Source organism: Peromyscus californicus, unplaced genomic scaffold (genome assembly GCF_007827085.1).
Source record: "Peromyscus californicus insignis strain IS unplaced genomic scaffold, ASM782708v3 Scaffold_2__1_contigs__length_46816999, whole genome shotgun sequence".
NCBI classification, from domain to species: domain Eukaryota; kingdom Metazoa; phylum Chordata; class Mammalia; order Rodentia; family Cricetidae; genus Peromyscus; species Peromyscus californicus.
Window position 1 is genome coordinate 42,545,129 of NW_026294540.1, and position 12,721 is coordinate 42,557,849.

General features: G+C 48.1%; 1 protein-coding gene across 1 annotated transcript in view; it reads left to right on the plus strand.

The window, feature by feature from the left end:
- B3glct (beta 3-glucosyltransferase) overlaps window positions 1-12,721 on the plus strand; it is a 105,240-nt gene that overhangs the window by 9,873 nt on the left and 82,646 nt on the right. The window contains exon 2 of the mRNA XM_052754585.1: window positions 7,466-7,515. Within this exon, the coding sequence (XP_052610545.1) occupies window positions 7,466-7,515 (50 nt within the window). The remainder of the gene's footprint in view (window positions 1-7,465; window positions 7,516-12,721) is intronic.

Sequence of the window (12,721 nt, forward strand, 5' to 3'; positions counted from 1 at the left end):
TATGTTCTTGCACCAGTAGCCTCCCAGCTGGCATGTGTGTGTGTGTCCGTTTTTATCCCCCAATATGTCATTCAGTTCACTGTCTCAGAAGTCTATCTAGGAATCACAGCCCCATATTGCATTCCCTTCCTCAAGATGTTTTCATGCCCAAGGGGGAAAAAACTAGGTTCTTAAGGAACCCCTTCATTATGTTCATCTACCCCATAACTCCTGCCCTCCGTGTGTTCCCACCAGCAACTTCTCCTTCCCCGTCACTAACCCCCAGGTGTCCCTGCTCTGTCAACTCTGCCCACCCCAATCATCCTCCCAGGTGTCTCTGCCTTGGCCACTCCCTTAAGCTAAGTGTCCCCTCCCCAGCTAACACCGACTCACCCCCCTCATGTGCTTCCACCTCAGTCACTCACCCTCCAAGTTCCTAACCCGGGCATTCCCCTGCATAGGTGATTCCTCCCCGGCCACCAGGGGTCCCCAACATAGGGACTTCCTCCTACCCATCACCCCGTCTCACAGTTTTGTTTCAGCTGTTGTTACCCCTTCCCTTAGGCGTCCTGGCTCTTGTCACCCCCTCCCTCAGGTGTCCCTGCCCAGTTTCTCCCCTACACTTTATATCATCCCTCGGGTGTCCAAGCCCTAGGCATCCTGGCCTGTACCGTGCAGTGTGTGGGAAGTCTGTTTCTAGGCCTCCTCGGTACCTCACTGCAAGCCCTCTCTGGGCGTGGAGTCTAGTGATGCCCACCCAGAGCCAGCTCCAAGCCCCTTGACTGTGGACAGACGGGCTCCTCCGGGGGGCGGGGCCTCCATCTTCAGCATCACATGGTACTGGTACGGATTCCAGCAGACCGAGTTATTCTCGGTCGAGCAAATGGAAGTCCGAGCAAGTGAGGTCGGAGAAGTTGGCTGCTGACACCCGCGACATGTTGCACACCCCCCAAGGCCGCCTCCGTCACTCGTGGGCGGGTTCTGTGTTGGCCCCAGTGTGGAGGGAGAGGCCCTTCACCCTTTGGGTGGGGCTGCTGGGGGTGACAGGTCCGTCCAGGGAGGACGAGGAAGAGGAGGGCTGTGTGCCTGTGGCCTTGCTCTGGGCCGAGTCTGCTCCACTGTGGGTGTTGGCGTTGGCTTCTCTCCCCTCAGCGGAAGTGGGTTACCTTCAAAGCATTCATTAGAAGGGAGCAAATTGGCCTTGAGCTGTGGTCCTGGAGTGGAAGGCTCCCTCCTGGGACCTGCAGTGAAATTCAGAAGAGCTCGGGGAGGCAGGGCCAGCCCCTGGAGGCTGCCAAGGGAAAGGGAACCTTTGGTAAGTAGGTCACAGGAAAGCAAGCCAGCCCCAAGGCTTTCTTCCCACAGGGCCTGAGAAGAACAACCCCCTCTCCCCCCATGTTGGTGATTGTATCAGATTTTATGCCACCCTCCTGGCCTTTGGGCAGGACTTGCAACTACCTGACAGACAGATGGACAGTCCGCGTTGTCTTGGTCAGCAACATAACCTTCACTGTGGCCTGAGCTTTTTGTTTGTGTTGTTTCGGAGACAGTCTGTGGAGCCCAAGCTGACCTTTAACTCATGACCCTCCTGCCTCCCTCTCCTGAGCGCTGGGATTACAGGGGTGCACCAGCACGGTTAGCTTACCCGAGCCTTTCTCTCTGCCTCGCTGGACCCTAAAGGCTTCACTGTCGTCTCCTCGGTCCTCAGCTCCTCCAGAGGTGGAGAGAGCTGGACGCAGAGTGTGTTTTTTGTGGTTTTCAGTTTTGTTTGGTTTTTCTGATGGATGTTTCCGGAAGGGTGGGAATTAGGAGGCACAAGTGTGTTGGCTGCATGGAGGCAGCGTCTTCCATCCATCTGCAGGAACCAGGAAAGACCGGGGATGCGTGCTGCACATACTGCAGTTAGCACCTTCAGGCTTCTTAAGCACCAGGGCTTCATCTAGCCCATATAACTGCATCCCGGGCTACTTGTGAAATCTCGATTTATCTTGCCGTTACAGGTGTGCTCACACATTCGTTGGAGTGAATTATTTCAAATTTTCGTGAAAAGGGCCTGGTTTCTATTGCCTGCCCCGATATGCACTTTAAATATAGTCCTCCATCTCAGTTCACCAGAATTCATGTTGAAAATAGAGAAGAGAAAATGACTCTTAAACAGCAGTCTGGCACGTAAAAGCATGGTTTACCTTGGAATATTTCTCCAGCTTCACATTAAGGCACTAACGCCAAATTTTCAGAAATGCTTTCCCGTGCCAAACCTAGAAATCAGCATGAAGTGAAGCGGTGAATATTGAGCCCCAGGTGGTCATTCCTGGGTGTCCCTTTGGCCGGGAGGATATGGACTGGACAGGAAGAACCCTCCTCCCCTCTTCCTTCCCCTCCTTCTCCCTCTCCTGTTCCCCTCCCCCTCTCTGAAGTTGCCAGACCTTAATATTAAAATCGAAATGAAGTCAACCACGAACATTAAAAATACAGGACATCTCCTGTAGACGCGCCGCCTGGGCTTAAGGAACTTAAGGAACTCCGAGCAAGTACAGCATATTCCACACGCAGTGCTCAAGCCTCGTCATTTTACACTGTGAATTATTCAGCCTCTGTTTGTATTTATATTTCATATATTCTGCCTGCTCCTCTGATTAGCATACCCCAAATCTGCAGTGCGTCAAAATGCTGAAATTAAAACAACAACAGAAAAGGAAATACAAAAGCAAACAGTGAAAATGAAAGCCTTGGTTCTATTAATATCGAGACCTAATTTAAGACAAAAAATAGTTTAAGACTTTCACACTTGAGCTGTCGAGAGGGTTGTCTTTGCTTTGGTAGTACGAAGTTAATATTTGTGGGAATGGCTGAAATAAATGGACAACTGTTTTTCAACCTTATTTACCTCATTTTCTTACTCTTTTAACCCACTGACGCCTCTGTTTCATCTTTCCCCAAGAAACCTGGGTTTTGTTGGGAGGGATTCTGCAAATGACTCATCACTTTATGCTTTGATTTATTATGTGCCTATAAAATACACTTGGTGCCTTCATGATTTTGTTAGTTCGATTTAGATTATAGAAAAATGTCAGGCTAAGAGGGGGCTGGGAAGCGATGGACACACTCATGGTGTCGCTTTAAATATTACCTCATCTCTGCTGTGGGAAAAAGAGATTTTAGTTTCACAGTGGAGTGACGGAGACGATGACAGGCTTTTTATTTGTAAAGGATTTTTTTAAAAAAAAAATCGAGATCTGTGTAGTTTGGGATAGATAGAAGTCACATTAAGCCTTGTCTGCACGAAGGCCTGCTGTCCCCATCTCAGCAGGCGGGATCTGTGGGGCTCGCTTGGCTTATTGGTGGTCTCTTCCTCTATGAGCGGGTCTCCTTTAAACAGTGACACAGGCAAATATTAACTGCTTTTTTAAAGGAGAGGCTCTGCATTGGTGCCTCCTAGAACCAGTGCAGAAAAAGGACCTTCCACAGTCTGCTCTCCCATCTCAAGTCACTGACACAACCCCACGAGTCGTAGCCCACCGGCTTTGCAGACAAGTCAGATGAAAGAAAATTCCAAGCGTTAGATGATGCCAGTGGACCTCTTACATGAGAAAGTGACTTTATTTAATAATGGAGGAAATGATAACCAAGAGACCGTTGATTATCTAGGTTAGAAATAAGAACTGATTGGAAGGAGTGTTTTCCTTCCAGTGCTGGGGATTGGGCTGAGTAGTCCATGTTAGGCAAATGTTCTGCCGCTGAGCTATATCCTCAGCAAGCTGGATCTTTGAATGGAAAGCTACATTGACTTTGTTAGTGGAATGTGAGGCCCATACTGCTCACCACACAGCTGAAAACCCAGGAAACAAATTCATAGAAGGGAACAGGCTCGTTCAAAGCCCATTCTAAAGGAGACAGAGGCAACTCTCAATCTCAGATGTCCGCCTCTAGGTGTTTAAGGGGCAGAGAGCTTTTATGGGATTAAAAGGGGGGTTATGAACAGACAGTGGGCAAAAGAGCCCATGTGCTGGCCAGTGTCTTGTGTCTTCTGTCTTCTTTGGCAGGGCGAACCTCACCATGGACTGTTCTCTGTTCTGATCAGCCAGAACTTGAGGAAGGGCTTTCCTTCCTTCCCTAAAAGGATTCGGAAGAGGGAAGGTAGAAGAAGAAGAGGAGCACTAGATTTCTTTTTAATTTTAAAGATTGTTTTGTTTTATGTGTAGGAGTGTCTGCCTTCATGTGTGTATATGCTCCATGTGTGTGCAGTGTCTGCAGAGGCCAGAAGAGGGCATTGGATCACCCTGGAAACTGGAGTTAGAGATGATTGTGAGCTGCCAAGTGGGTGCTGGGAATTCAGCCTGGGTCTCTGCAAGAACAGCCAGTGCTGAGCCGTCTCTCCACCTTTCCCACACTATCCATCCATCCATCATTTATCTATCTATCTATCTATCTATCTATCTATCTATCTATCTATCTATCTATCATCTATCCACCCACCCATCCATCCATCCACCCATCCATCCACCCATCCATCCAGGATCTCCCTATGTATCCCTGGCTGGCCTCGAACTCTCTGTGTAGATCATATTGACCTTGATCTTGCAGAGATCTGCTCGAGTGCTGAGATTGAGGGTGTATGCCGTCACACCCCCAGCCACGGACAGTTTTAAATGAACTGCTGGAGGCTGACCGCAGTTTCTCTGGTCTGTAAGTTCTCAGCATGTTCAGTTCCTAGAGTCCTACGGTGCCAAGTGATGCTAACATGTGACCATGCCTGATGGCTGTTTGTTTCTTCAGTGATATTAGAGGTTAAACCCATAACCTTGTAGATGCAAAGCACATACCCCCCCACTGTGCTGTAATCCCAGCGTCTACATTTACTAAATAATTCTGGTTTTGGTATCTCTTCTCCTTGAGGGTTTGATTAATTAAAATATTTAATTTTCTTTTAATTATGTATATGTACATTTAAAATTTGTCTGCGTGTGAGTTTGTGCATACGTGAGTGCAGGTGCCAGTGGGGACCAGAAGAGGGCGTCAGATCCCTTGAAGCTGGAGTAACAGGTGGTTGTGAGCCACCTGACATGCATGCTGGGAATCATGTCCTCTTTAAGAACAGTAAATGCTCTTACCTGGTGACCCATCTCTCCAGTCTCAGAGTCTCTTGGGAGCAAATGAAATAAGACAAACCCAAAATATTAAGTACTCAGAAATAGGATTTAAATGGTATTTGGGTTAAATCTCTGCTTTAACAATTTGGGCCTTGACTCACATGCACGTGCGTGCGTGTGTGCGTGTGTGCGTGTGTGCGTGCGTGCGTGCGTGCGTGTGTGTGTGTGTGTGTGTGTGTGTGTGTCTGGTGGCTTGAATAAAATGTCCCCTATAGTCTCAGGCATTTGGTCCCGTGTTGGAAGCGCTGTTTGAGAGGCTTAGGAGGTGTGGCCTTGCTGGAGGAAGTGTGTCACTAGAGGTGGGCTTCAGGAGTTTTCAGTCTCTCACCGTGTGAGTTCCTGTCTGCCCGCGGTTCATGAGGTGAGTCCTCAGCATCCTGCTCCAGCCCCCGTGGGTGTTCATCCTCCATGCTGGACTCTCCTCCCTCTGGAACCAGAAGCCCCAAACAAACCCTTCTGTAAGTTGCCGTGGTCATGGCATTTTATCAGAGCAAAAGAAGAATAACTAGCACTGTGTGCCAGTATGTGCATGGGAAGGTGCATGTATGTGTGTAAGCGTGAATAGATCATATCGTGGTGAAAATAATTGGGAGTGGGCAATGATCTCTCTTCTACTGGATTAGATAGGCGCCGCCTGGCAAGGTAGCCTCTCACTACATACGTCCATACATACATACACACACACATGATTCCCAGCATGCATGTCGGAGGCTCACAACCACCTGTCACTCCGGCTTCAAGGGATCTGACGCCCTCTTCTGGTCCCCACTGGCACCTGCACTCACGTGTGCACAAACCCACACTCAGACACAAACAGATACACATAATTAAAAGAAAATTAGATATTTTAATAATTAATTAATCAAGCCCTCAAGGAGAGGAGAGACCCAAACCAGAATCATTTAGTCGATGTAGATGCTGGGATTACAGCACCATGGGGAGACCCCGTGTCTCAGTGTTACTGAGCTAGGTCGGCGTGCTGTTTGTTAGTCAATACGGTTATATTCCTGTCTGTGTGGAGTTTGTAATCAGAGCCTATTAGGAACGGTCCCCAGATATGTATTTCCCGTTGGCGCTGAGTTCTGCATGAATGATGGGCTGGGTGGGGGACTGGGGCGGGTGTACCGAGTGCGCAGTCGCAGGACCGCGCTCGCTGTCGGCCCTAATCCACATCCCACACACTGCGGCTCCCTGGGCTTGCGCTTCCGTTTCAACTCTGCCTTTTGAAATGTCATTCTGGAAATGGAAGCGATTAAACCGTGTTAGTCATTTACTTTTTAGTGTGACCGCGTCTTAGATTATTTCCTTTGAGCAAATGTTAACGGGTGGTGTGAGGCAGTGGATGTCTGGGGAGGTGGTGGGGAGGGGACGGGGTAGCTAGAGGGATCTGAGCGGTTGGGTTGTCTCCAGCTGGTACAGTGGCATTCCCCAAGGACCCTCCCATGATGCTTCCTAAGCTGCATTATTGCCTTGGTGTCCTAGAACACTCTATGCCGCGTGCCTGCCCTGGCGCGGTGCCCACCTCCTCTGGGGATGCTGCCTGGAGGACCCGAACCCCGGGCCCTGCAATGCTCTTCTCTATCTCCTTAGGAGAGACTCATTATACAGTGAATGTTTGTTTTGTCCCTTACCCTGCCGGACTCTTCGGCTTTTAGCATTTTGCTTCACATTTTCAGTGCTGTGTTATAGTGTTGTTGTTATTATTTTTAATGCTCAGCCTAAGTGTGCCTCTAAGGAGATCTTTGCCTTTTTATGACTCGAACTGAGAGCGCTCAATCATTCTGAATGGAGGATGATTTTAATTCCTTCAGTGTCCTGCCCAGGAATTTCAGAAGGATTCTGCATGTTCTCCTTCTGGCTTGTGAACGGTAGCGCCTGCGATTGATTCTAACCCCACAGCCCCAAACAACAAGCTCACCCCCAAAGACACTTCCGTTGCTTTGGCAGGGAAGATGGAGGTGGGAATTTGGACTACCAGCCCCTGCATCCTCAGGAATTTTCCTTTGCTAAGAAGGTATCTAAAGCAAGAATTTGAAGAAATATTTTTCCTACATTTTTTGGTTGTTTATAAAGATTCTAGTGGCTCTGCTGTTTTGTTTTTTGTTTTCCTGCTTGGTAGCCCCAGCTCATTAACTTTACAGTGATGAGAAATTTCAGGTCTAAGATAAAGAAAACCTGTAATACTTGTTTGTAGCAATGAAGCTGTTAAGAAAAGAGCAAAATGTATCTTGTTAAAATAGTCTTCCCCTCCCCTTATTATAAGCAGAATTGTTGAATGTGAGAACAAACCCAGACTGCTAATTTTAATGTAAACATGTTTCTCTTTTTCCTCCTAGCTTTTGCTTTGGTGTCTGAAGAGAGAAAGGAAAAGGTCAAGCCTTCCCAGGTACTTCCCTAGCTATCTAGTCTAAACACTCCCCGGACATTCTTTCAGATTTAATGAGAAATGTAAAGATTTTATCCTTAACAGTTAACATTCTTTTGCTGTTGTACAAATCGAGATATTGTTGAATATCTGTTTCTGTGTGTATATGTGCGTATGTGGATACTTGTGTGAGTGTTGTGAGTGTGGAGCCTTGTACGTTGTTCCTCGGGCTCAGTACGTGTGTGTGTGTGTGTGTGTGTGTGTGTGTGTGTGTGTGTGTGTAGTGTACTTGTGCGGTGTATGTGTGGGGGCATGTACATGTGTGTGTTTAGTTGTTTGCCCCAAACATGCATACGTGGAGGCCAGCAGAGGATGTCGGGTGTCCTGCTCTGTCACGATCCACCTTATTCCTTTGAGGTGGGGTCTCTCCCTGAACCTGGGGCGACCTCAGCGATCCTTCTGTCTCTACCCTTGACAGCTCCCAGGTTACAGGTGTCAAACCCACACCTGCATTTGTATATAGGTCCTGGGGATTCGAACTCAGGTCCCCAGGCTTGTGCAGCAAACAAGCACTCTAACCACAGAGCTGCCTCCTTCAGCCTTGCCTTGCCTTCGATACAGGCTCCTTCCTTGGCCTGGGTCTTGCTGGTTAGGCCGGCCATGCCGGCCAGCCCCAGGAATCTGCCTGTCTCCACTTCCCCAGCTCTGGGATGACAGCATGCGCCACCGGACCTGGCTTTTTATGTGGGTGCTGATGGTTGGATTCAGGTCCCCATGCCTGCGTGACAAGCCCTTTACCGACTGAACTGTCTCTCTGGCTGTCAGTATGGATTCTGAAGCCCGAACAGCAAGCTGTGAATACAGTTGATTGTTTTTGGTGTGTGTGGGCTCATGTGTGTTGTATGTGTGCTCACTTGCATGTGTGTGCATATGTGTGTGTGTTCCTCTGTCACTCTCCACCATAGAGACTGAGGCAAGGTCTCTCCCTGGACCCAGGACTCCCCTTTTCTGCTAGCCTGCCTAGTCAGCGTGCTCCAGGGGTGTTTGATTATTTCCTCCCACTCTGTACCCCAGCTTTTCTGATCTGGGGGGGGGTCTGTGCTCTGCCAGCTCCCCGCTTGCACCCTGCCCACCGAGCCATATGCTCAGCCCCAGAGTGTTTTGAAAACTCTGACTTAATAGTTCAGACAGACCGACTAGTTTCAGTCATTTTAGGAGAAAAGGTTTTGATACCAAGAGATCTTTGGGAAGCCCTACTTGGGTAGCTTTGTTTTGCCAAGTCTCAGGGTCTCCTGCCCTGGGCTTCATCTTCCAGTCTGTGAGAGGATGCTTGTGACAGGGGTGGGGAGAGTCCAAAACCTGACTACTGCTGCCTGGAAGATGGATCCATGTGGGAAGACATCCTGAGGACCAGATGAAGGACTCCACAGGTGACCAACTGCTGGATTCCTTGGACACTCAGAACCCGAAGCCAGGCTTGGGAGCTGGGCAGAGTGGGTCACACTTTTCCAAAATCTCTGAGCCTCCATTTTTGATCATTGGTGATGCTGGATAATTTCGTGTGTGTGTGTGTGTGTGTGTGTGTGTGTGTGTGTGTGTGTGTGTGTAAACCACTTGAGCTTTGCATGGGCTCAGTTTAACAGGTGAGCAAGAAACAATATTTAAAAACTGTGACTCATTTTGTTATGTTAATTAAGGCTCCATTGAGTCGACATTTCACTCCACAATTGGTATAAACTCTTTTGAATAGAATATTTCTTTGAGCAACAGAGCATTATCTAACTGTGCTATGGGATCCCTCCAAAGGGGAAATGATGCTAATAATTTCTTATCATGTTAGGACTCTTTAGGGCTAGTAAAAGCATTTGAACACATTTTATTTAATTTGATCTTCTCAATGACTCTGGTATTGCTAAGCAAAAAAATAGATATTCCCAGTTAAACAGAGGGAATTTGGCCTGAAAGCAATTATGTGATTTTACCAAGGACAAAGGATTATTAGAAGTTCAAGTTCAAATGTTCTGAGTCCTGTGTTTTCAGCCTGTGCTCCATTTTAATTATAACGTGTGTGTTTGATAGGATTGAGGCTTGCTCATAAAGAGTTTAATGTGCTATGCAAGGGTTATTAGCAGAGAATTAAAATTTTGTTTAATGAATTTAGAAATTATGCGTACTTAAAAACGATTTTTAAATTTTATTTCTATGTGTGTGAGTGTTTTGCCTATATGTATTTTCACCACATGTGTGCAAGTGCCCGTAGAGGCCAGAAGAGGGCATCAGATGCTCTGGAACTGGAGTTACAGGTGATTATGAGGTGTCATGTGGGTGCTGGGAACTGAAGCCTTGTCCTCTGCAAGAGCAGCCGGTGCTCTTAACTGCTGAGCCTCTCCTAGCACTTTTATGCAAACAACTTGCAAGCATCCCGTTTTGAATTGTCACTGTTCAGACCTTGAAGCCCAGGTAGAGGGGTTGACCTGGTCATGTCTGCATACCTGAGTTGGGAGCGGTGTGTGAGATGGACGTGCTAATAACAGATCTCTTTTTTGTCTGTCTAGTGGCTGATGTGCAGCCTTCACAGAGAGCACATTTTTTTTTTTGATTAATATTGATAGTCAGTGGAAGAAACTTGTGGCATCAGAGATCATAAAAGAAGCCCTGCACTTTCTTCCTTGGAAAGGCCTTTTCATGAGGGGAGCAGAAGACAGGATTTTAAATGTTCTGTCAATTCCTCCATTTAGCCCACTTTTCTTTCTCGAAGGGGAAATTACTCAAGACTATTTTGGTTCTGTTTCAATCCACCCAACTCAGCCGTTCCTTGGGTATTTTATTTTTACAGTTTACAAATTGAGTTGTTTGAAAAAGCTAATCATTTCCCTGGCTTTTGTGTCAGCCAGTCTGAGCTGCAGGGCTTAACAGCAAAGAAGAAGATATGGGATCCGGTTTGCTCTTCTCTGATGTCACCGAGCTGTGTGGTGGAAAGTCCGGCAGGTGTCCAGGGCTGTTGAAGTGACGCTGTCTGGAACCCCTGGCTCTGCCTGGGTGGTTTTCATCTTCCACGTTGCTGGAGGTGACTCTGGTTGTACATAAATGCGTGCTGTACTGATTGTTTTTCCAACGACCTCCAGGCTGGTGCTCTGAGGAGGAAGGGACTGGGAAGACCCAGGCTTTAGTCCTGGTTTTGTGGCCTGTGACTCGTGAGCCCTGGGAAATGGCTTCGTGTTTTCTGAGAGAAATGATGGTCTTGTTTGGAGAAGGGCAACATTAGACATGCCATCCTGTCCAGGGCTGTTGCTTCATCTAAACATTCTGTGTTCCCACAAACCACACAGCCGCAGCCGGTTCTGTGGCTTAACAAGAAGGGGCGCGGCGCCTCAGGCAGGGGACAGGGAGGGTCATGGTGGGAGCCGGTGGTGTCCTTGTGCCTGGCAAGGCTGAACTGAGAGTGGGAGGGGGTCTCCTGACCAGGTGTGGCCTCTTGATGTCTGCTGGTATGCCAACCCGGCTTGGAACAACACCTTCAGAGAAGGGGTTGAGCATCCCGTCTTAGTAGACTCTTCCCAAGTTAATAGTTTCATCAGGATTTCACGGTTGTTTACCCGGGGTCTGACAGAGCAGTGTCTGGCTGTGGCATCTTCTCTACTCAGTGGCCTTTCTACTCTGGAGGCAAGGGCAGTTTCATAAAATGCCGCCCATCAGGTCACATCCCTGTCTCCCGCTCTGTCTCTGCCTCATCACACGGTCCCTTTGGCATTCTTCGAGGACATTCCTCTTTGTGGCTTTGCCTTAGCTTTGAAGCGGCTCCAAATCTTGTTGGTCCAGGCTCACAACTGCATTTCTCATTTCAGCCTGTAAGAAAAATCGCATATTGGTAGTGTCTGATTGCCATAATTACAGCGTAGAGCTGCCAAAATGAAAAACGAGCAATTAGGAGGAAAGCCTCGTTCTGGTCTGAGGAGAAGGTGTTGGAAGTGGCAGGTTGAGTTGTTGACACTGAGCTTTGTCAGAGAAGTTGTGCATCTCCAGTGAGTTACTCAGGGTCAGAACAAGTTGTCTCTGTGCCTGTGTCTAGATTCGTGTGACCAGGGCTCAGCAGCCCTGAGGCACGCTTTCGTGCCCAAGAGGTCTAGTGACTGTGTGTGTTACTATAACAAAATGCCCGAGACTGGGTGATTTATAGAGAACTGGCGTTTATTTCTTTTAGTTCTAGAGGCTGGGGAGTCTAAGGTATAGGAGTGGAGGCCTTTTGTGCTTGAGTCATTCCATAGCAGAAAGCAGAGAAGGGCAAGGAGTATGTGCCAGAGGAAGAGAGGGCTGGACTTGAATTTATAACAGATCCACACTGCATAGTGAATTCACACCCACAATAGCACTGTGCATACATTACCTCATGAAGGTTCCATCTCAACACTGTAGAGTTGGGGGATGATCCCCTCCCCTCCCCTCCTCTCCCCTCCCCTCCCCGCCCCTCCCTGCCTGACTCCCTCCCTCTCTCCTCCCTCCCTCCCTCCTTCCTTCCTTCCTTTCTTTGTTTCACATGAGTGTTGTCTGTCTTGTGTATGTGTGCTCTGTGCTTGCAGTATGCATGACGTCCAGAAGAGGGCGTCAGATCCCTTGAAACTGGAGTTACAGATGGTTATAAGCTGCCATGTGGGTGCTGGGAACAGAACCTAGATCCTCTGCAAGAACAGCAAATGCTCTTAATAACTAGGTCATCTCTCTAGTCTCTAGGATGCCCCCCCCCCAAACGAGGTTTCTTTGTGTAACCCTGGCTGTCCTGGAACTCGCTCTATAGACCAGGCTGGCCTTGAACTCAGAGATCCGCCTGCCTCTGCCTCCCAAGTGCCACCACGCCTGGCTTGGGATGGCATTTTCAACACATGTTTTGAGAGACACAGTCAAGCCATAGCAGTGGCCACCATCTGTCCTCCTCTAAGGCTGTTTGTGGGAACCTTAGGGGTGCTTCTCAGGCAAGAAAGACTGTGTTAGCATTCCTTTTAAAAATGATTGACTTATTTTTATTTTATGTGCATTGGTATTTTGCCTGGATGTATATCTATGTGAGAATGTCAAATCTCCTGGAGCTGGTGTTACAGACAGTTATGAGCTGCCATGTGGGTGCTAGGAATTGAACCCAGGTCCTCTGGAAGAGCTGCCAGTGTTCTTAACTGCTGAGCCATCTCTCCAGCCCATGTGTTAACATTCTTTATAACATTGTGTCTTAGTTACT